The sequence below is a fragment of the Rattus norvegicus genome, chromosome 2 (assembly GCF_021556685.1).
Source record: "Rattus norvegicus strain SHRSP/BbbUtx chromosome 2, alternate assembly SHRSP_T2T, whole genome shotgun sequence".
NCBI lineage: Eukaryota > Metazoa > Chordata > Mammalia > Rodentia > Muridae > Rattus > Rattus norvegicus.
In genome coordinates this window covers 191,344,233-191,368,357 of record NC_141535.1, presented here as the reverse complement: position 1 = coordinate 191,368,357, position 24,125 = coordinate 191,344,233, and the positions used below count along the sequence as shown (strand labels likewise).

The following is a 24,125-nucleotide window of genomic DNA, read 5'->3' as shown; positions in this document are numbered from 1 at the left end:
GGTGGCAGACGCTTCTATTTGCTAAGCCATCTCGTCTGCCCAGTCCCTACTGTCTGAATTGAGCTAAAGCTGGCTTCCAATTTCAAACTGGCAAGTTATGAAGAAGGAGGATTTCTTTTTTTCTGAGGACGGGGGTACACCTGAATTAACTAGGTCCCTCTTGATGGCTTCACACAATGCTTCAGGCACACCCTTACTCAACAGACTTTTGCTGACCTATTGTCCGTCCAATTAACTAGAGATCTGTATCTGCTGGTAAAGCCTGTTTTCCTCAGCCTGTCTGATAGGAGCTGCCAGAGTCCTTGTCTGTGTCGTAGCCCTGCGCTGCAGAACCTTACCCACTAGGAACCGGGCCATTCTGACTCTAAGCTGTGTTCAAACAATGCACCAATTTTCGGATGTGCCCCTCCTGGGAATGCAAGTGCTGGCAGCTGCCCTGAGTTCCCCAGTACCTTTCCTTCTCCATACCTGGCAACTATCTTTCTGCCTTGGAGCAAGAGAAGTTTCCAGATGCAACATTTGAATCTGTAGTACCGGGTGACTGAGATGGGTCGGCGTCAGAGCAAGAATGGTGAAGGTGTGGTCATTTGATTCCAGAAACCTGGGGCAACTTTATTGTGGTCGGGAAAGGCCCTACAAAGGACAGGGACCGTGCAGTAATGATTCCAGAAGTAAAAACAAAAGCAGAAGTAAGAGTAAAACCAAGAGTATGTGTGTGGGGAGGGGAGTGAGTGGGGGTGGGGGTGGGGGTACGTCAGCAGAGTTGAAAGTGACATGGAGAGAGAATTCCAAAAGGCAGGTTTGGACGGGAGAGCTTCTTGTTTCATTGGTGAAAAACAGACATGGTAGATTCAGAATGATGACCATGGTAACAGAAGTCAAGGGACGGAGATTCCCAGACCATTTCAGAGCATGTGCCGTAAAAAGAAGGGGATTTCCAGAACACAGAAAACCAGGTGGAAAATCAAGGCACTGGGGAGGGGGATTCTGGGGAACCTTTGTGGAACTTCAGCTTTTCAGGACTCACATAAGACCTTGGATGTGCAGATGGAGCCGGGAGAAGGCAGCCCCAACGCCTGGAGGAAGGAGGTGGGTGGGGTCTGATGTGGCTCTCACTTGGAGCTGTCTGGGAGGATATGCAAATGCAGGGCCGAGGGAGAGAGTGGAAGGGCTGGATTGGCTGTGGTTGAGTTTTGAGGAGGTTGGTTTGGGAGCTGCCTGCCTGGAAGCCCTGCTTAGAAGTGAGCTGGATTGCCTGCTTTGCTGTCGGTCTTTCGGATCAAGAGTTTCAGGAAGATAAAGGCTGCTGGGATATTTTGCCCCCCTGTATTAAAACTAGCCCCAGCCAGTCAGACTGGGAACTTACTGTCTGTTTTCTAGGATGGGTTTTACTGGTAAAACTAGATGTGTCCTAGACTCTTAAGGGGACTGTTTATACTGAGTATATTTTGAATGCCAGCGTTCAAGTGGGAAAAGGAAATCACATTCTAAGATCAGCAGGTGAGAGGCAGGACTCTGCCCTACTTTTCTCTACGTGAGTCTACCTGTTTGTAAATCTTAATCAATCTCTCTCTCTCTCTCTCTCTCTCTCTCTCTCTCTCTCTCTCTCTCTCTCTCTCTCTCGTGTGTGTGTGTGTGTGTGTGTGTGTGTGTGTGTGTGTGTGTGTGTGTGTGCGCGCGCGCGTGTGCGAGCTTGCCTCAGTATACACAAGTGTCTCTGTGAGTTCGTGCTTTTCTAAATGCTAGCCCTGGCCCTCATCTGATTGACAAGGCTTGTGCTGGGCATGATGAGAAATCAGGCTGCTTGTTTGCAATTTCTTATTTGTTTAGGGTAAGGAAGTAAATCAATTGCAGACTTTTCAGGAGTGGAGGGCGAGGGATATTTACTGTCAACAAGATAAGGACAAGGAGATATAAAGACACTGGGCACCAAGGTTCACCTGGTGTCAGGACAACAGGATAAAGAAAAAAACAAAAACAGGATAAGCTCCAATTTGTTTTCATCACGTCTCCTTTTTAATCTTTCTGTAGTTCCCTGAAAGATGGCAGATGAACTCTCCCGTGTTGGGAAGGAGACCTGCAGTGAGCAGGTGAGAAGAAGCCACGTCTCTGGTCCATGCTCGCAGTTCCAGAGACGTTTCATCCAGAGAGTATCATTGCTGAGGAAGCTCCCCACTAGATTTGTCCTCCATCCAGAAAGGAAACAGAAGGTTGCTGCTCTCCCAGGGAATGACCAAGAAGCCATGAAGTGTCTTCCAGAGGGAGACTTAGACCATTGTCTACTGAGTAAGGTGAGTCAGGGCTGGCCTCTCTTAGGCACACCCCCTAATCCTCCACCCCACGGACACTGATCAGAAGGAATCCCCTGCTTCTGGAGACCATAGACGGTTCTCAGGAGCATAGGACAGCTACCCTCAGCACACTGAGGAGGTTAACTCCGTTGGGTCTTATCTCTGAGGTTCATGTGGCCAGCTAATTATCTGAGCCTCAGACTTCTTTCCATAAAATGAAAGTCTGAATGGGATCACTGGGAAATGGCTAGCCAGGCACAGGCACAATGACAAGCTGGGAGTACATGAGTCCTTGCCTCAAAAAGAAAAACATACAAACAACCCCCCCTCCCTGCAAAAAAACAAAACAAAACAAAAAGAAAGAAAACAAAAACAAAACAAAGAACTTAAGACAAAGTTTTTTTTTTTTATTTTAACTACAAAACCGATGATTTTAAAATATTGTTTAGGGGCTGGAGAGACAGCTCAGCAGTTAAGAGCATTAATTAACTGCTCTTAGAGGACCCAAGTTTGATTCCCAGCATCCATTTGGTGTCTCACAACCATCTGTAATTCCAGTTCTAGGGGATCTAATGCCGTTTTCTGTCTCCACGTGCGCCAGGCACACTTGTGGTGCATAGACATGCATTCAAGAAAAACACTTATACATGTAAATTTTTAAAAAATCTTTAAAAAATATTATTTCATTTGCAAGCTGGGCACGGTGGTACCCACCTTTAGTCCCAGCACTCAGAAGGCAGAGACAGGCAGATCTCTGTGAGTTCAAAGGCCAGCCTGGTCTATCGAGTGGGTTCCTGACTAGCCTGGACTATATAGTGAGACCTTGTCTCAAGAAAAAAGAAGACAGACAGATAGGCAGGCAGACAGACAGAAAATGGGAGAGGGGAGAAAGAAAGGGGCTAATTTCAGTTTTTGGCTCATTTGATGTTAGACTTTGTAGGGACCTTAAATACTATTTAATTTAACCTTTGCCATTGTTCCACTTACACACACACACACACACACACACACACACACACACACACACACACACACGAAGCCTCCAAGGCATATCGTTAATGTTTAAACAAAGAGGTTCAAACTGAGAGGTGGGGGACTGGCTTTCGTGTCTTTACATATAAACAAAGCAAAGATTATTATCACAATGAGACGTGGGTGCACTTTTCAGACATCAAGGGAGAATAAGGAAAATCTACCGGTACCAAAAACAATCTCCAGCGAAGTGGTTCCCCAGTGCTCCTCCACACAGAGGCAGTGTTGGCGAACATCTTCCTGGAGCCCCATGTTTTCTGGAAAACCACAACATTCCAATATTCTTAGCTCGGCATTCAAGCATTTTCCCCTGCCCAGTCCTCTGACGTCTCTGGGCACTCTCACCACCGGAAGTCGTGAATGGTTTTCCAGGCTTGGAATCCAACCTGGATTCTGGTCCAGACCAACCTGGTCTGTTTGGTCTCTAGAGCACATTCTAAAGCTTTCTCTCAGAGACATTTCAAAATACGGAGATATATCTGCATAGGAATCTAGGCTTCTGTCTCCTGTGGGGATAAAAAGAATCAGGGTACCTGGCAACCATAGGCCCTATGTCTGGCCTGGAAGTCTGGCCTGGAAGTCATGGGCTGAGTGTTTGTTAGCGTGTGTGACAGCGATGCAACCCCTTGTTCTGACAGCACGGTCCTGGTTCATCTCTTGCCTCCAAATGTGGGTCAGCCTCTTCGGCCCCCAAGAGCTATGTCCTAAACAGACCTTAGGCCCAGCTTCTCTCTTTCTTTCTTTCTCTCTCTCTTTCCCTCTCTTTCTTTCTTTCTTTCTTTCTTTCTTTCTTTCTTTCTTTCTTTCTTTCAATTCTTTTTGGTTCATTTTAATCCTCTCTCACGCAGCTCAGAGTTGGCCTAAAAGGTTCTCTACCACCCAGGCACAGAGCACTTCTGTCATCCTGGGGACTGTGGGGCTGATACTGTTCACTTGTTAAGCACCGACTTTTCCTAGCCCTGCCTTGGCTGCTGACTTAAACCTTGGAGTTTCCTTCTACCTTTTCAGAGGATATTCCTTTCCTTCCGGATTCCCAGAGTATCTTGCAAATATGTGGTCTGAAATATCTTCTGAGTCCCTTGGAGATTAAAACAAACACACACACACACCAAAAGGTGTTGACAGGCTGAGGTGCCCATAACATTTATTTAAGGTAGCCATCAACCAACCTTCATTTTTATAGAGGAAGAAAGAGGCTCATGGAGGTGAAAGGACTTGGCTGGAGTCCTGTGGCCATGTGGTGAAGGCGCTGGGGTTTCACTGGGCCCAGAGATCAAATCCCCTCTGCTGAAGTTCTCCATCTCACAGACGCACATGGAACCCCTGCTTTATATCAAATCCTGCTTTGTGGTTTGGAGGAGCTCAAAACCAGAGAGATGTTCTGCTAAAAGGGAAAGAAATGCTATGTGTGCCTAAAGGATGGCCTGCCATCGCTACAGAGTCTGTTCTTAACCCGGAGGAGGAAGGGGCTGTTTCGTGTACAGTCAGGGTGTTAACTGCAGTGTGCAGCAGACCCCAGGCTGCCATGGTGAACTCTGAAGAGTGAAGGAAGGGGGCCTTGGCTTTGATGAGAGAAGGAAAAGGGATGGAGATGAGGGCTTAGAGGATGTGTTAGGTTTCAAGTGATGAAACCCATTTACCCACCCACCCCCATTGCATAGGGGTTTTGCGCTCAGCTATGCTTTCTTTTAGGGAGCAGAATCTGAGGTAGCAAATATGATCTGTCTGTCATCTGCTAACTCTGGTGCAAGTTATTTCCTGAGCCTCCTTTTCCCCATCTATAAAGTAAGAACCATCAGCATATGCTACAGCATAGGAGGCCCAGGCGCTCCTGGAAAGACTGAGAAACCCCAGCTCCACAGTGCTGCTGCCGCTCCTGCTGTATGCGGAGGACAGACACCAGGTGGTTGAGGCAATCCTCACAGAATTAGCCTTAGCAGAGAGGAAGGCCCAGTGTCTCCTCTACCTCTGTCACTAAATGTATGTCTTTCTCTCTTTAAACTGGCAAGCTCTCAAGGACAGGAAAGGAGCCTGTTTACTCTGTGTAACCGATTATTGGACCCAAGCAATCCCAAGATTAACAGCCTAGCTTTCTGTTGTCTGGGAGGAGGTTCTCAGCCATTTTCCTCCTTGCCCCCTACCCGGCTGAGGCTCATGCACATGGACCACCTGCTCTGGATGCAGCCAGGCCCCAAACAGCTTTTCCCAGCATGCTGCTTAAGTGCCCTTCCACGGAATTCAAGGAAGGGGGTTGCGACACCGTGAGTCAGCACAGTGCTGTTACAGGGAACAGTCTTGAATTCCCAATACTTTATATTTGAAACAGTAAATTATTCACAAACCTGAACTATTAATAGTAGCAAATGACTTGTGGGTCAACAATAAGCCAGAGGCTGGGAGGGAGGGAGGGAGGGAAGAGGGAGGGAGGGAGGGAGCCAGGGATGAGACCAGGACGTGATGTCAGGCACGTAGACACACCTGGAGAGGAGGCCCTAGGCAAAACTGTGGTGGGAAGGCGTCATCTGCTGCTCTGTGTGACCTTGGAGCATCCAGCCTTCTGTGCCTGGTTGATTCAGTATGGCTTGGTTTTTGACTAGGCTCTGCCACACCACAAATGTAGCCTTTGAAAAGAAAGAAAGGACCCCTTTTGGTCGGTAGACTTTATCAGCAAGGTAGGTGAAACCTGACTAGGCCCCCAAGATCAAGCTTGATTGAATTATGTTTCACATCCGTTTTCTTCATTTCCCGCTTATACTTATTTTCAAGCTTTTCTTTGCTGGAAATACATTTGGTGAGGAGTCTGTATTGCTAGCTCATTGACACCTGAGGGACTATTAAAAAAAAAAAGGATTCTGAATTGGTCTTGGAGGGACCTGCACTGTGGTTAAACATCTGTCTTTCACCAAAAATCACTCCCTGCTGTCACTCTCAGGCCCCATCGCTGCTTTTCCTCACCTAGAAGTTGAATCTGAATCCTCTTGTTCTATCTCTCCGGGTTCAGTCAAGACAAGTGAAGGTCATAGTCCAGGGGAGTACCAGGGTCCAGGCTGGGGTTACAACCTGCCACGGGCCTGGGAACCCCAGCGCACATCATTTGAGGTCCATAGATGGCTCGGTGATACTCTGCACTGGTGAGGACCTGACACTGCTGGAATGGCCAGTGGTGTGGGAGAACCGGGCCAAGCATCACCTAATGAGACTGCACCCTGCTTCAGCAGCCAAGTCTGGGACTCTGGTCTATGCCCACATCACTGCCTGGCCCCTGCCGGGTTACCTTTGTATGCTTGTAGCACACAAGAAGAGTCAGTAGCACCGGTAAAACAGCAGCTCTAGGCTTGTTTCATGAGGCCTGACTGCAGGCTGAGGCCTTCTCTAGTCAGGAAGAAGATCCGAGGCCCACTGTGCCCACAGCACTGTCATGGAGGGTGTGGCAGGCAGGGAGTGCTGGAAATGGCATTGGAAACCCCGCACCTTTGGTCTAGTTCTACTTCTAATTGCCAGGGTGACATAGGAGAGCCACCTGCTACTTTGGTGCTCTGCTCGGTGATATCAGATAAGATGAATTCTGACGTGGACATAATTCTGAGGTTCTAAGTTTAAGGCACCTAAGTGTAAGAAGTAACAGAGAAAAATCTGTCGTCTTACCTTCTAGACAGCTGAGTCCTCTGTGCTGACTTTCATGTCTGCAGATCAGAGCGCATCAGGACGATGAGCTAAGCACCCAGATAATGAGAGAGGTTATAGGCACCTTCCAGTGTGTGTTCAATCTTGTCCTGCCTAGTCACTGCCCAGTCTGTGGTCAAGTTCGTAATGAAGAGCTTTTCTCCCCAGACGGGCTGATCCCCTGGGCGCTTTGCCCCGTCCCTTCTTGGTAATATCAGCACTATAATGGATCTTCTCTTTGTGCTGGTTATTTTTTCCTACTTGACAAAAGTTCAAGTCTTTTTTGTCTTTGTTGCTGTTGTTGTTTTGGTTTGTTTCTTGAGACAGGGTTTTTCCATGTATCCCTGGCTGTTCTAGAACTCACTCTGTAGACCAAGCTGGACTCAAATCAGAGATTCCTCCTGCTTCTGCCTCCCAAATGCTGAAATATGCCACCATGCATATTTGCACCTAGCACATAGCTAGGGTCATTTTGAAGAGGGAACGTTGGTTGAGGAAATGCCTCCATCACATTGGCTGGGGTGGCATTTTCTTGATTGATGATTAGTGTGGGAGGGTGCCGCCCACCGTGAGCAGTACCACCTCTGGGGAGGTGGTCCAGGGTTGTACAGGAAAGATAGCTGAGTAAGCCCTGGAGAGCACAGGCGGTAAGCAGCTCTCTTCCGTGGCTTCTGCTTGAGTCCCTACCTCGCCTTCCCTGCTGTTAGAATATGATTGGAATGTGTAAGCCAAATCACACACGTTTTTCCATAGAAATGGAAAGCAACCTAGGACGCTTAGCTTCTTAATGTGCGTGTGTGCTTGTGTGCATTGGATTTCTCACATTCGAGTTCTATGGGATAGATCCATTCGAGATCCATGAACTTAAAGATTCGAGGAGTTTGAGGTTATTAGCCTTGACCTCCCATGCCAGCCATTCTGACTGCAGTGTTCTACCTCGTCAGAACACCTCACATGGCTTTTTATTATGTTACTTGTAATGAACCTATGTAATTTCCCCCCACCACACTCATTTAGCAGATTAGACCCTGTTCAGTGCCCTGTAATCTAGCAGCCTGAAAATATGCATTCCCACCTCAGGCTGGAAAATTTCAATGACTAAAACCCCACCTAGCTTCCACCCTTCCTATTCTTACCTAACGCACCCCAAACTCAACAACCCCAGCCGAACACGATCCAGTCTCTCACAACTAGACCACCCAGACCCCCCACAACCTGGCCATCTTTGCACATGTACCCAAGCCATCCCTCATTCCCTGGGAGATGCCACCTCTCCAGCTTCCTGTTTCCATATTGCCTTGCTCCTACCCTGTGAAGCAGGAAATCTCTCCGGTTCCCAGCATCCCTTCTCATTCCTCTGTCTCCCCCCTCTTCTTTCCCTCTGAAGTGATGTGGTGAGTACCTGGAGATTTGCATGAGCCTTCCTCCTGGGAAATCCCTCCTCCGTGGTGTGCAGCCTCTTCCTCTCCAACTGGCACTTCCCTCTCCGTTTAAACATGCCCAAGTCGGTGTGTCAGTTTGAAACAAAGCCTCTGGCCTTGTGGGTTTTACCTGTTTGCCTCCGTGGTCCAGCTTCTTGAGGAGTGGTGATCCTTGGTCCTCATGAGTTCCCCATCCTGCTCTGGTTGGGAAACTCTGCAGACACTTGTGGGACCCTGACCTCCTCCTCTATTTTCCAGCCCTGCCACCTTACACACCACACATAGAGACAAGGTCCCATGTATCCCAGGACTTGTTGAGAAGCCAAGAATGATCTTCCTGCTTCTACTCCTGATGCACCAGGACTACAGCCGTGCACACCACAATCAGTGTCTGTAGGGCTGAGGTGGAACCCAGGGCTGTGTGTATGTTAGGACAGGGCTCACTCTGCCAACCGATACAGATCCCTGGCCCCTGGCTAATGCTGTCTTACTTTCTGCCTCCAGGAAGGACCCTTGGCCTCCAGATTAGACAGCTGTTCTCTTGCTGTTCCCCAGCATCCCATGAATGCCTTTCCTCAGCACCTGACTCTGACCATTTTAGTTCATCTTACTTGTCACTCTGTAAATCTCTTACCATGGAGTCAATAGTTCTGGCAAAAAGTGGGCATTCGGTGAAAACTGCCCAAACGGACTTGAATTAGGCACACAGGGGAAGCTCTATCTGTGAGACCCTTTAACTAAAGGTTCCCCAAAGCACCCTCCTTTATCTCTGACATCCTGCCCTTGTGTGTGCACCAAGGTGCAGAACCCCCAGAGGGCACAGCCATTCAAAGAGTGTCCCTCAACCCTGTTACTCACACTGACTATCTCAGGGTGGGCACGGCAGGAATAGAAATGGGGGAGTGGCTACTAGTGCCAAAAAGAAGCTGTTACACTGCAGATACAACTGCCGTATTCAAGATCAAGCAAGATGCATAAACCTTAAAAAGACAACTTTGTGGATTTGGTGTTTCCCATGAGATTCTCTAGCCTGTAGAGCCAGGGACCTCATTTTTGTCTCTTGCTACTCAGTGTAGTGTTGGCCATCCGGCCCGGACGAGTTTACTCTCCAAAGACAGGACTTTGTACATATCAAAGAGATCTCAGCATGCAGATTGGGGGTCCCCTCTCTGTTGTATCTGTCAGCACCCCACACTTCCCCATGACGGAGCTCTCACACTTCTGTCCTCTTATGTAGCTTCCCCAGTGCTGGAAGTGTATAGTCATGTCTGCTCTGCTGTGACACTGCATGAAGCTGTACCTTGCAGACAGCCAATGCTATATGAATATTTATCCACGGACTAAGTCTAGGGGCCGTGGATCCTGTGCAAATGGGTGTGGTCTCAGCCTTGCATTCTGCCTCTCTAAAGGATGGCTCTGTGGCCATCTCATGTGACCCACACTGGCCTTGAACTCGCTGCAGAGCCAAGGTTGGTCCTGAACTTCTGATCTTCCAGCCTCTATCTCCCATGTACTGGGATTACAGGTGTGTGCTACAATGTGCCTCCCTCCCACTGCCCCACACTTATCTCCTGCCTTTGCTGTTGCTTTAATTGCTGTTACCTTTCCAGACTCTGCCCAGGAGTAAGTCCTGGATAACTATTGAGCAACAGTATCTGTTTCAGGAGAAAGCAATGTCATGTTGGTCACTGTCCGGCCAAAGCAGCTCGACTCCATTGGAGTCCTGAGCCCTGGGGCAAGATTTTTGCCCTGAACTTGGGTCAGGCGTCACTCTGCTATGTCTTTGCTTTGTCACCTGTGTGCTGGTGCCTTCCCGGGCTCTGTAACTGTTTTCCTGATCTCCTCACACCCAGATGGACCTGAGGCAACAGCAGATTTCTCAGACAGTGGAAGAGGTACAGAAAATCGTCCACCTTCTGACTACAGAAATCAGCCACCACGACAGTCGATTCGAAGCAGTACCTGCCTCTGACACATACAATGACAGCATTAAGGTAAGCAAGGCTCTCCCTCTCTGAGGAGCTCCAGGAAGCACCCAAACCCTTGTACAGGAGGGACTCTATGTGTGAGAGGTACTTAGGCTACTGAAAACATAGTTCTGCCCCAGGTTTCCACAGCTGCTCCAGGCACAGTTTACACACATGAAACATGAAGTTTCTCTTGTGAGAGTCCACACACTCCTAGACCACAGAAGCTAGGGTTGAGGAAGCCAAAGGGCTTGACTGATTCCTGTTTGGCCCTAAGGCCAGATCTCACTCCAAAGACTGATGGTGAAGCATGCTGCCTGGGGCCCAAGCTCAGTTAAGCATCTGCTCATTTGTTAAACACAACTGAATAGATGAGAAGCTAGGCAGGGGAAGGTGAGGGAACCAGTGGGGAAGCCTTTGAAGGTGATAGACTAGGGCTCTGAGGCAGCTCTGAGGAACTAACTGTAGGAGTGCATTGTGGCCCCTCCCTGCTGAGGGATCCCACTGAGGCTAACCACCCAGACCAGTGCATGGCAGTCAGCAGGGATCTCTCTCAGACCCTAACCCACTCAGCCTGTCAGCAGGACATGCTCTTCTCCCCTGAGAAACAGGAAGGGAGGCTCTGTGTCCCTCTGAATCCTCACTACTCTTGATCTCCGTTTTTCTGCATACAAACCTCTTTCACCTAGCATTAGTTTTTCATGTTTTCCCACCAGTCTGTAAGATCCTTGATTTTAAGGCCTAGTGTATGCACATTCAGCCTATGAAGAAAGAACCTGGCACCAAGAAGTGTGACTGGCCCCATGCACCTCAGGCTGGTGGATACAAGGTCCACTCACAAGGTTCTAAGACTTGTGGATTTTGAGGCAGAATCAGATTTTGGGAAACTGATTCTAGGGTGAAGATTGTAAGACTAGCATTGATCCTGTCGTTTTAGAACGCTTGTCCACGTCTTCCTTCCCAGGTCAGTCTCAATCAGGCAAATACAGCTCAGGACTAGAGAGAGCAACACTGCATCACTCTCCCCAGACCTGAGCCACAAGCGTTCCCTTATATGGGCCTAGTTAGATTGATAGCTCAAAATATATCCCGTGTTAAACTAACATTATGTCCTGTATATTAAGCTTTGAAATGGGATTGCAGATATAGCTTAGTTGGTAAATGCTTGCCTGGCATGCTCAAAGCCCTGGGTTCGATCCCCAGCATACCTGTGACCTCGACACATGGAATCAAAGGTTGGAGGATAGGGTGCTTGGTCACCTTTGACATCTGTTTTAGTGTGCTGTTTTACTCTACTGTTGCTCTGATAAAATACTGTGGCCAAAGACACCTATGGAAGGAATAATTCTTTTGAGCTTATTTTGGTGGCTAAGCACACAGTAGGTGAGGCAGTGGGAGCACACAGTGGGTCTTCAACCACAAGCATGAAGTAGAGTGAACTGGAAGTAGAGGCAGGTTCTGAACTCTCAGAGTTCACCCCCACCCCCACATACTCATACTCATACTTCCTCCAGCTACCTCTCCAAATAGTGCCCTCACCTGGGGACCTGAGCTCTGAGGGAACATCCAGATCAAATTTGACACCAGCCTGAGATATGGGAAACCCTGTTTAAAAAAGCCAAACAAAACAAAAGACACATAAAACGTCTTTAATTTTACCTTGGACTAAATTGGACAAGTCTTTTCTGCTCAGCGTTTGTGTGACTGGAAATGCAGTAGTTTTATCTCGTGTTGTTGTTGGGGGAATGTGGGTGTGGGTGGATATATCTGTTCAGGAGTGTGCTCCGTGTGTGTGGCTGTACCTGTGGAAGCTGTAGAAGGCAGCCTGGGCTGTCTTCTTGGTGGCCCTGGATTTACATTTTGAGACAATGTCTCCCACTGAACCTGGGGCTCCCTGATTCACTGATAGTGGATATAGTCAACAAGCCCTAGGGACCCCCCTGTTTCTGCCTCCCCAGTGCAGCTTCACACCTGACTCTTGGGAGGTGCTGGCGGTTGGCGCTCATATGACAAGCACTGTGTTGGCAGACCCGCCTGTCCAGCCCCGAAACTCACGTGCAAGTGGACTCAAATCACGTGAACGCTTTGCATTTGTAGTTTAGGTGTCTGACCTCCCTGTTTAATCCAACCTCTGAACACCAGAAGTCATATGGTATCATCATCTAAAGCTTCGAATGTTCTCTGAAAGCGAGGTGGGGTCAGTTGCCGTTGAGTTGGTCACTGCCAGACCAGGGACCAAAGTTTGCTATTGTTGGATTTTCTATAACTTTCTTCAAAGAAGATGTAGCTGGATGAACAAAGAGGCAGGCAGGCAGCTGCCTGGGCACAGACAGAGTTCAGGGTCCCTCGGGAATAGCCACACTGTTACCCAGTTTACTGTGTCCTTTGCCTTGTATGCCTGCCTGCTCTCTTCCTGGACTGCTTAACTGGTTTCTGGAAAGCAGGAGTGGGTGGATTTACATCCATTTTCCCACCGAACGCAGAATCATCTCAATGGCTCACATTGTCCAGACAGACAGACTTTCTTCTCACCTTGGATTCTGTAAGGGTTAGTCATTCACACTGACCCTGGGTCATGGTGACAGACAAGAAGAAAGCATGACACTTTAAAGCCCTGTCACATTCTCCTTAATACCAGAATGCTCAGCTACCCCAAGGCTAGAACCATTGAACAAACTGCCACAAGAACTCAAAGTTTCTCCTCTTCCATTCCCTGTCAGTCTCCCCAGGTGGTCTGGAGCCCCTCTGAGCTTTAGGTCCCTCAATGGGGAAGTGGCATCCGAGTTACCTGTTGGTGTGACTTCAGGGAAGGGATGGGCACAGCCAGAGATTTGGGTTGTGTGTGAGGCTCAATGGATTTATTTCTGCTTTCCTTTCTTCTCCTGAACTTCGGGTTCCCTCCAGAGTTCTGGGTTTTCTTCATGCTTAACTTGTGGCCTCACAAACCCCAGAGCTCCTTGAGTCAAGTCACGCTGTCTGCCACAGCCCCACGTGGGTCAGTGGCAAAACAAAACAAAAAAACGTACTTCTCAGCGATCCCCAGGCGTGTTCTGCACACCTCATCACATTGCTGAGGGTTGCACGGTCACTTGAGCTGCCTGACTGGACAGGTCTGCACCCCTCTGCCAATCGCCTCCCCCAGGGTGTGAGCTCAGTTCCTTCTCTCTGCTTCTGACCTCAGGTTTTGGCCCCCAGCCTCTTCCACGTCACTGTCCCACTGAGAGGCCTCGCAGGGTACAAGGGGGTCCGGACACCACGCTGGAGATACTACAGCTTGCAAGGCACCAAGCTCTCCTGCCCTCTGCGGGACCCCGAGGGCCTGCAACAATGGCTGGAGACTGAGACGTTCATGAAGACCCTCTGGCAATGGCACAAGGCGGACGTGAACATTGAGGGGGACATTGTGCCAGCCAAAGTCCTCCAGATATTCCGGATGCTGGTGGAAAATGCCGTGAGAACCTGTCACCTCTCAGGTGAGCTGGTCAAGGGGAAGGGAGAGGGGAGCTATAGCCAGTCACCTTTTGCTCTCTGGCGATGGTGGGGGAGGGGGCACTAGTCTGTTAATGAAACCCCCAGGGCAGGGATTCATTCTCCTGAACGTCTATGACTTAGAAATTACCGTCCTGACAAACACACCTCAGGCTGTGGGTTTGCTCCTCATCCCCAGACTCATTGCACTTATCTAAAGCAGCAGATTACTCACACCCCAGACCATGGTTATCAGCACATTTCTGTGCAATACCAAGCATCTGACTGACTGCACGCAGGGTGTGGAGACTGGATGCCTGGAAAGCACCAAGCTACCACAGCAGAAGCCTGAGGACACACTGACCTTCACAACTGCAAACACTGAAGCCACAATAAGCACAGGGTGACTTATGCACACACAGATGCACACACATAAACACACATGCGCACGTGGAAAAACTGACTAAGTTCCTTAATTATGAAAGTAGTTATAAACCGGTGAGGAAGGTGAGCTGATGAACAGAAATAATGGCACACAAACAGAAACCAGAAAGGAAGGAAAGACCAACCACACAAGCACAGGGATCTTGGGGGAAGAATATAAATAGTTAATATGTAATATAAATGTTAAAAATTCCAGCAGATGCCAGGCACAGTGTGGCTGGTGCGTGCCTGTAATCCCAGCACTGGGAAGGCTGAGGCAGGAGAATTACTACAAGTTTGAAGCCATCCAGGGTTACATAGTGAGAACCTATCTTATAAAATTAAATATTTGGGGCCAGAGAGATGCACAGTTAAGAGCAGGGGCTGCACTTGCAGAAGACCCGAGTTCAGTTCCCAGCACCCATCTCAGGTGACTCACGTCCACTTTAACTCCAGCTCCAGAGGATCTGATGCCCTCTGCTGGCCTCCATGGGTACCTGCATGCGTGTGTACGTAATACACACATCATATAATTACAAATAAATCTGAAGGAAAACAACAATGACAAAGAATCCCAACAACAATAGGAGCATTAAAATTCCGAGCAGATTAACAGCTATCAGAAGTCTGAGCAGGGTGGCCCTGTGGGGTTGGGTGGGTCAGGTGAGATGGGCTTTCTCCTGTTCTTGGGAGCATTTCACTTTTAAAGGACAACTTGTCCATTATTTATCTTTATGAAGTGCTTACCTGGCCATTCAACAAATAAGCTTTTGCAAACACACAAAGAACTGTGACCAAGAAGATCCTCTGCTCTAGGTTTGAAAACGGTAACCAACTAGGAAAAAAGAAATCTAACTATCCAAGAAAATTGGTCCAGTCCATGATGGCACCTGTGCCTGGCAGACTGCATGCAGCCCCTGCCAAGCGAGACACACGCGAGCACGCACATCTTATGAAAAATTACACAAGCTACAGAACTCGGTGTCAGATGATACATTTGTAAATGTTTGTCTGAACAGAATAGCTCTGAAAGTCCCCCATCCTGGTCATATCTCATGGGTGCTATAGAAGGCGCTTGTGTGGATATTTAATTCTTGTGGCAACCTGAGACTGGGGTAACATGCAGCTTAGCTGGTGGAATATTTGCCTGGCATGGACAACACCTGGGATTCGATCACCGGCACTGCGTACATCTGTCACGTTGGTGCACCTCTGATCACTGCACTCTGGGAGGTGGAGAGAGGGAGGGTCAGAAATTCAAAGCCATCTGTTTGCTGCATAGAAAATTCAAGGCCAGCCTGGGATACTGGAGACCTTGTTAAAATTAAAAAAACAAAAAAAAAAAAAAAGAGGAGGAGAAGGAGGAAGGAAAGAAGGAAGGGAGGGAGTGAGGGAGGGAGAGAAGAGAAAGAGTTCTTTTCTGAAGCTGCCTGAGGGTCACGCACTAGAGCCACACACATCTGCAGAAGCAGAGAGTAGTCCAGGCAGCCCAGCTCCAAGTTCAATGCTAACCTTCAGAGATGCTCCACTAGTGAAAGTTGGGATGGGAGCGGCAAGCAGGGCCAGGCCAGTGTGGCACTTTCAGTGACTAAAGCTGAAGCCACACTCCTTATCCATGTCTTGTCGGGGCCTCTCTGGTGAGATGTAGACCATGGGCCATTTATCACACCTAGCTCAGGACAGCTTGCTTTCCCCAGAACAGTCAAACACAGTTTACAGCTTCCTTTCCCCTAAGAAGGAAAGACTGAAATGACAGACCTTAGTTCAAGATACCCACCCTTATCTGTAACAAAGCCAAAAAAGAAAAAGTCCAAATCACCCATGTGTTGGGGCTGGAGAGATGCTCAGTGGTTAGAAGCACTTGCTGCTCTTGTAGAGGACCTGGGATCAGTCCCCAGGATCCAGTCTGTTATCTCTAGTTCCAAGGGATCTGATACTTTCTTCAGGCCTCTGCAGGCTGCTACATGTATGTAGTGCACAGAAACTTGTTCAGGCGCACAAATACACATAGATTAAAATAAAATAAAAATCCATTGTTTTGAAAAGAGAACCCCTGGCAATGAGGTCAGGCTGGCTCATGAGCTGGAAAACTCACCACACATTTCTTCTTCTGTGCCTGCTTGGAAAATGAAATAACGGAAACTCCCTTCCATTCACCTGGCCCCTTCCAGCTGTGACCCCTCCCACCCACCTGGCCCCTTCCAGCTGTGACCCCTCCTACCCACCTGGCCCCTTCCAGCTGTGACCCCTCCCACTCACCTGGCCCCTTCCAGCTGTGACCCCTCCCACCCACCTGGCCCCTTCCAGCTGTGACCCCTCCCACCCACCTGGCCCCTTCCAGCTGTGACCCCTCCCACTCACCTGGCCCCTTCCAGCTGTGACCCCTTCCACTCACCTGGCCCCTTCCAGCTGTGACCCCTCCCACCCACCTGGCCCCTTCCAGCTGTGACCCCTCCTACTCACCTGGCCCCTTCCAGCTGTGACCCCTCCCACTCACCTGGCCCCTTCCAGCTGTGACCCCTCCCACTCACCTGGCTCCTTCCAGCTGTGACCCCTCCCACTCACCTGACCCTTCCAGCTGTGACCAAGAGACTGATTCAAATGAAAAGCAGGTTAGTAGGACTCCCCTGGAAGGCACCCAGGGAAGGGTGGGGTCAGTGCCAACCTTCCTGACATGAGATCGAAGTCCTTACCCTCACCTGCACAGGGATCCCTGCTAAACCAGCACTGAGACAGAAATGTTAGATTCCATCTCACAATAACCAGTACACTTCTTTTCCATCTTATTCTCTGACCTTCCTTCATTGAACTTTCTGAAAAGAACCTATCTATCAATTTGAATGGAAACCTGCTGGGTTATAACCCAGAGGTATTGTGATCAGCGTTGAGGCCCTAGGTGGAGTCTCCCCCGACACTCACATATGCATGCATACATGATCTCCAGCATAACACAAAACACGTGCGTGTGCACACGCACACACCCCAAAATAATATGTGCTTCAAAGCTTTGGAGTTGTGGGGAGAAAAGGCAAAGACCCACCCGCATGAGCCTTCCTTGTGACACTGTGATGGGGCAGACTGTCTGGTGTCTACAGAACTGACACTGACAGTCGCACTTACAGCTTCCAGAGCATTTGCTCACTGCTTCCGGCCCTGCTGCTTGTGCAGAGCAAGGCTTTCTCTTCTCAAGTGTCCCTCTGGTTCTCTCCCATCAGGCAAAGTCACTGTGCTAGAAAAACGCACTACTGTTTGGGTTGCTGTGGAAACGTCCACAGGCCAGGTGGAACTGGAGCTGGCCCCCACTGTGGAAATCCCCACCACCTGGCCTGAGAAAGCCCAGTGGCCTCGGTGTCTGAAGCGGTGGCCTTCCCCAGAGAGAGTGGAGTGCATCAAGGTATGGGTGAGCAGATGGGGTTCATTTGGTAGAGTGCCATGAGCTTTGCCAATAACATTGAGCACATTACTGAGCATGTAGTGTCCCTCCCACCATGGCAGCACTGACTGAGCTTGTCAGAAATGCAGGTTTCTTATCAGAAACCCATAGGCGAAAGCTGGTAAGTCCTCTAGGGCTTTGACATTGGTAGAAACAACTGCCATCAAGGGGTCTGAGCCACCCCTGCTCCCTGAGTGTACCAAGATGCTTTGCATTCTCCCATGATGCCTTTAGGCCTCAGTGTTTTGGCATCCACATTTGAGTGAGAATAGTCAGTGTGTGTTTGTCTTTTTCTAGCTTATTACATTATGCATATTAAACTCCAATCCCATCCTTGCCCCTGTGAATGACTGAATTTGATTCTTTTTATTGGCTGAATAATATTCCATCGTATAGACATACCACAAGATGTGGGCAATGGGTCCCTCCAGCTGTCTGAGCTGTTCTCCACGTGAGCCAGCTTCCTGTGTCTCACTTCCTATCCTTCTTTGTTTTCAGTCATTTGGGTTTAACTTGGTGGCCCAGTCCACCTATCACTGGCAGCTGAGCTTCTCCCAGGCAGAGCGGGTGCTGTGTGAGCAGCTGGATGAAGATGGAGGCTGCCGCAGGCGGTGTTTTCAGGTCCTGAGGCAGCTGAAGGAGGATGTGTGGTGTCCAGGGAGGAGGCCGGTCATCACCACCCACCACCTGCAGGTGAGCACGGGTGTGGCAGGGGGTGGGGGAGGGCTGTTGGGGCAGCTGTCTCTAGGTAGGTCCCAGTGTATGTGTGATGGGATCAGGATAGAGTCATGGGAACTGCTTTCAATTCCCAGATCTCCACACCACATGCGTCTCTGCTCATGGAGACACCAACCCCAGCTGTGCATCATAGCAACTAGGTTTTCTTTCCTGCCTTCCTGACCTCTGCTTCTCAGCCCCGTTCCCTCCTCCTTTCGTAACACTAGGATTTATTGAACAAATTAGCACATTGTATCCCATCACATTTGTGAGGTGTAGAGTTGAGACACACCAAACATCCACCATGTAAAGCCAGGTGATGAGCGTTCCCCTCTGGAATGTTTATCCCATCTGTGTGTCTTTGAACTCCCCTAGTTATTTCAAAAAACTGAATGGCTGTAAACTGCAGGCCTGCTGCCATGCTGGAGAGCGTGTAAATGTGTTCCCGCCATGGATTTTGGTGGAACCGTCCAACCTTCCTTTGTCCCTTCTCCCTTCCTTCCTACCTTCTCACAACTGCTGTCTTCTTTTGTGGACCCCACTGTATCAGTGCTCATGTGACAGAGTGTGCAGTGTTCATCTGCCGTCTGCTTCCTTATCTCCTGGGCTCCCCACCTCCTCCACGCTGCCGCGTGTGACAGGATGTCCGTGGATGAGCAGTATTCCACTGTGTAGACGTACCACGTTTTCTTTATTCTTTTGTGGATGGACACTTAGGTTAGTCATTTTTTCTGGGCTAGTGTGAATAATACCGCAGTAACCACAGAGTGTAGGATCTCTTTAATATTCTAATTTCTTTACTTCTGTATATGTGTCTGTGTAAGTATACGCTATGTGTGTGCAGGTGCACTAGGAGGCCAGGAGAGGGCGTCAGATCCTGGAGCTGGTTTATAGGCCATTGTGAGCTGCCTGAGGAGTCCTGGGGACTGAGCTCAGGTCCTCTGGGTGAGCAGATGAGCATCAAGTGTTCATCCATCCAGGACTTCAAATATACACTCTTTTAAAACTGATTACTTTTGGTTGCCATGTTTAATTGCATATATAATTGGGTTTGGTGTGACACCTTTGCATATGTGGACAAGGTACATCACCCACATCCAACCTCCCTTTGCACTGCCCCCTTCCCCCCACCCTGTCCCTCCCCAATCCCTTACCCCACCCCAACCCCCTTGCCCACCCCCTCACCCCAACCCTCCTCACCCCACCCCCTTCACCCCATCCCTACCCAACCCCCCTTCACCCCACCCCTCTCCAGATTCCCAGCCCTCCTCCTACCGTATTCAGATCGACTTTATCTTTTAGTTTCCACATGTGGGAAGGAACACGCAGTGTCCATCTTTCCAAGTCTGGTTCATTCTACCTAACACATGTCCTTCCATATGGCTGTAGAGGACAGGGTTTCATTCTTTCTGGATGAACAGTCCTCCATTGTGTCTTAGTGCCCTGTTTTCCCTGTCTGTCGCTGTTGGTGACACTTGGCCTGATTCCGTACTGTTCTTGACACCAGTGTCAGTCGAAAGGATGGCAAGCAAGGCAGGGACCGAGCCTCGCAGAGCGTGGTAAGGAGCGCATCCTTAGCCAGGTGCCCACGTGACCAGCAAGAGCAGAAGGATGTCTGGGAATATGAATGGGCTAGCCTAGCCTACACAGCTTCAGGCCAGCCAGGGCTACATAGTGAGACCCTGTCTTGTATTTTTAGCCACCAGTGAGAGGAACTGTTATTTTGATAAAAAGACAATGAAAATTTGTATTTTACAAAGAACTTCAGATTGGCTGGTAATTGGAAGGCACAGACAGGTTAGACTGCCACCAAAGTGTGGTGGGGAGGACGGTGGGAGGGAGGTGAAGCTGAGTGGCAGGTCTGAGAGGCCAATGAGCAGGAAGATGGGAGGTTGAGTTGTGAGTGACACTGCCCCAGGTTGTATCTGGCACAGCTGGCTGGATACGCCGGTATAAAGGCGGAGCAGGTTTGTGGCAAAGGCCATGAGCTCAGCCTGGGCATGTTGAAACTGAGGTAACTTGCCAATACCCAAGACTAAGCAGGTCAGAGGCAGAGTCTGGGCTGGAGAAGGTACCATGTGAGTCCTCCATCTTACTCAGAAGGTGGCTCTGCTCTGAGCACTAGGTGGGGGAGAGGCAAGAACAGGGAGGGACCCTCAGGAATCCCCAAAGCACAGATACGTGCAGTGCAGAGGAGTAGCTGGGTTGAGAGGAGAAGGCTTGGAAGACCATTGTCTCAGAGGCCAAAAGAAGAGTTGGTTAGAGAGGGAGGGTGAGGGCCACTAACTTTCTGACCCACTGGCAGACAAGCAGGGGTGAGGCTGAAAGGGCCTATGGTTTGATGCTTGGAGATCTTGGGCTAAGAGGGTAGCATTCAGGATTAGTGGCAGAAGGCTCCCCACTGGAGTGGGTGAAGGGACAGAGTGAGTGGGAAGAGAGGAATTAAGCAAGGCCTGCAGGGGAGAAGCTGGCCATGGGAGAGCAAATAGCTCTGACCAGGCCGAGAAGGTGGCCACTTCTAAGAGGTGAGTCGCTCCTGTAGGGTTCCTGAGAGGCAGAAGCCTGTGAGAGAGTGGTGGATACAGAGAAGAGACCGCCATATTGACAGAACTCTCTGGTCTGGGAGATGAGGGCTTCCATGTATCCCTGCTAGGAGGCAGGGGGCCTCTGCTTGGATGGTGGTATGACTCACCAGGAGAGTGTTGATGGTTGGGATGTCAGAGGAAAGCAAGAGAGAATAACTTGGAGGTACGAGCCAGTTAGGTGAGCCCCAGGCCCAGGTGAAGCAATGGGTCATTAGTTCCTGGTGAATCCAGTTTTCCCAGGATGCCTTGTTCCTCCTCCCATGTAAACTCAACTTGTTCCCAATGTCTCTCTTCCACAGACCGTGCTCTTCTGGACTTGTGAGAAATACCCCCACCTCAAGGACTGGCAGGTCTTCCACCAAGCGTTCCTGCGCCTCGTCCGGAAGCTGCACAGATGCGTGAGCCAGCACTTCCTGAAGCACTACTTTGTTCCAAAGAGCAACCTCTTTCAGTCAGCTAACCCAAGTGAGCTGGATGCTGTGGCCCAGAAAGTGGCCTTCTTCCTAAAGAATCCACAGCTCGAGCTGCCCTGAGATGGTCCCGGGAAGCCTTGCTTCATTTCTTCCTGCTTGACTTGGTTCTCAGGGTGGTTCCTTTGACAGCTGCCGGGATCTGATGCTAGAGAGAGACCGCCAATGACAGAATGAGTCAGCCCAGCTCACGAGAGACAAAACTGCTCCTGCCCCTGGCCACACAAGCATTTCAGCTTCCCTACCTCTCCTGGGGACAGCTCTCACCCAGCTTCCCTAGTGACTGATTTTCCTTGCTCAGGAGGTAGACTCAGGGCAGGCCAGGCTTTAGCCTGCTGCTCGTGAATTCTCCAGCTGGCTGGACCAGAACCCATACAATGACAGACAGCTCATCGGTGACTGCTGTCCTTCATGACTCTGTGCTTCAGCTCCAAGCAGAGGCCAGGGGTCCAGGCTCCTGAGCTGTTCTGCTGCCCCTCTCTCAAGTGTGGGGAGTCATCGTGAGGCTTAGGGAAAATCCTAGAGAAGGATGCAGCTGGAATTCTCTCTACCTGTCACTCTGCCACGGTCAGGCCTAAAACTTGCTTCCATTTCAGGAATGAGCTCTGTGCTGTAGCCCTGCATGGATCCCCTCCATGTCCTTCACATCTGGATGTTAGCTCAACCTGTTCAGTCACTCACTGACACATAAATACACACTAAGCACTGAGAATACAGAAATGAAGAAGACTCACTGGAGAAGACAGAAAGCGAACAGCAGATTGATAAAGTCGGTCACCAAACACAGAAGGAGTGAGGGAGAGAGTGTGGACTGCTAAGAGAGGCCAGAATGGTGACCTCAGGCAGGCTGGGGTGGGTGGGCAGGCATCTCTGGCTGTGTGAAGCTAGGGCTGAACCAGTACTGTTGGGTCCTGGGATCAAAGGTGCAATATTTACCTACAACAAGAAGAAAGATTTCGTGGTCTGAAACACATTTCAGATGGTGGCTCTGGTGACTGTGTCAGGAGGTGCGGAGGTCCTTACTCTTCAGAGAATTTCAAGCCCCACAGCATCACACATCTGTACAGTCTGGGGATTGTGCTCTTAGAGCAAATGGCTTCCTTTGACATTTTCCTAATGTTGGATCCGAAGGACGACCACCAAAGATCTGCTCGTCCCCAAAGACAACCAGAGCCGAGATTCGATGCAATCAGCAAGAGGTTTATTGATTCCGGCGCACCAGGGTTCCTCAGCCTTCAAGCAGGAGAAGGAGAAGAACCCTGTCCTACAGATACAGGCTACTTTTAAGCACAAAAGCCACAAAAAAACCACAGGAATGGGGATGGGTACATCGAGGCACACAAGGATTGGTTGGAACCATTTGCCCTTTAACTTCATTGGTTCACATCATGGTCACATTGTCTTTGGTGACTGGAGCAATGCTGTGGTTTTGGGTGGTAGAAAGTCCCTGACAGTCCTGCTTGTCATGAGACTACCACCTGCTGGTCATAGGACCACGAGGACAGGGTATAACTAGGTCATAAAACCACAAATGGGTAACTGGTGGAATTCCCGGCAGGGGAATTTTTCTTAGGGGAGGGGTGTAGCTTGTGGAATTTTCCTTTAGTTCTACACTAATGCTTCTCAATTCCAGGGAATCCTTTGTGAATTTTGAACATTCTCCCTAAATTTGCTTAACAAAGTAATATTCTTAAAGGCACAAACACTGCTTTGGAGGCTTTGAAGAAACCTGCATGTGGAAGGCTGAGCCCTAAACCTTTGACGTGCTGAGCGTGTGCCCTGCCAATGAGCTGCATTGACCTTTTATTTAGAGGCTGGATCTCACTAAGTTGCCCAGGATGGCTCTATTTTTTTATTAGTGTTTTTTATTAGAATATATTAATTACACTTAATGATTTGTTTCATGTGTTATTTTCGTGCATGTATAAATTTTGTGTATGTGTGTGTGCGCATGTATGTAAGCCAATGACTTTACTAAGGGTTTTATCCAGAAACATGGGTCAGAGACAAGTTACAGAGAATGGGCACCTTCTAGTGGCTACACCACTGAAGGAACTGCCATTAACCGCTTATAAATCATCAGAAAGGAATGGGAACTTGTGACAGAATGGTGGCAGTCCAATCTTGTATGAGTGAACATGGCATCTGAGTGTTGAATAGTATCATGACTACATTGTAGCTGAAGACAGCAGTCCACAACACTCCACCCCATCCATCAGCTGTCCTTTCTCCATCCCATGACATTTCCCAAGCTGGCTTTGAACTTACCCTGTAACTCGGGCAAGCTTTGAACTTGCGATCCTCCTGCCTCAGCTTCCCAAGTCGCTGGAATGATAGTCCTGTACCACCACTTCTGATTATGTTTTAGTGAAAAATCAATATTGTTTTCTTTTTTTCAAAAGTGCTACAACAAAATAGTGAGAACCCCAGATAATCACTCAGTAAATCATAGTTTTAAAAGGTTGAAAACATGTCTTACTTAAACTGTGTGACTTTTTTTTTCTTGGAAGCATGAAGAAAGCAAATGTTGAATCACCAGGACTTCTAGTCATTGAAAGCATTAAAATATATACACAATAACAGTAGCAAAAAAGAAAGCTGGATGTGTTGTTACTTAAAAACTGTGTGGACTTTAGAAAGCGTGGGCCCAGAGGC

At 49.1% G+C, this 24,125-nt stretch overlaps 1 protein-coding gene across 2 annotated transcripts; it reads left to right on the top strand.

Moving 5' to 3' along the window:
• The first annotated feature begins 929 nt into the window (after positions 1-929).
• On the top strand, positions 930-23,934 carry Mab21l3 (mab-21 like 3). 2 transcript variants are annotated; one of them, XM_087619993.1, is made up of 7 exons: positions 930-1,089; positions 2,032-2,291; positions 10,261-10,401; positions 13,556-13,847; positions 17,481-17,659; positions 18,197-18,391; positions 21,300-23,362. In XM_087619993.1, exons 2-7 carry the CDS (start codon positions 2,043-2,045, stop codon positions 21,531-21,533), a joined length of 1,290 nt encoding a protein of 429 aa, XP_087476119.1. In that variant the 5' UTR covers positions 930-1,089; positions 2,032-2,042; the 3' UTR covers positions 21,534-23,362.
• The last annotated feature ends 191 nt before the right edge of the window (positions 23,935-24,125 follow it).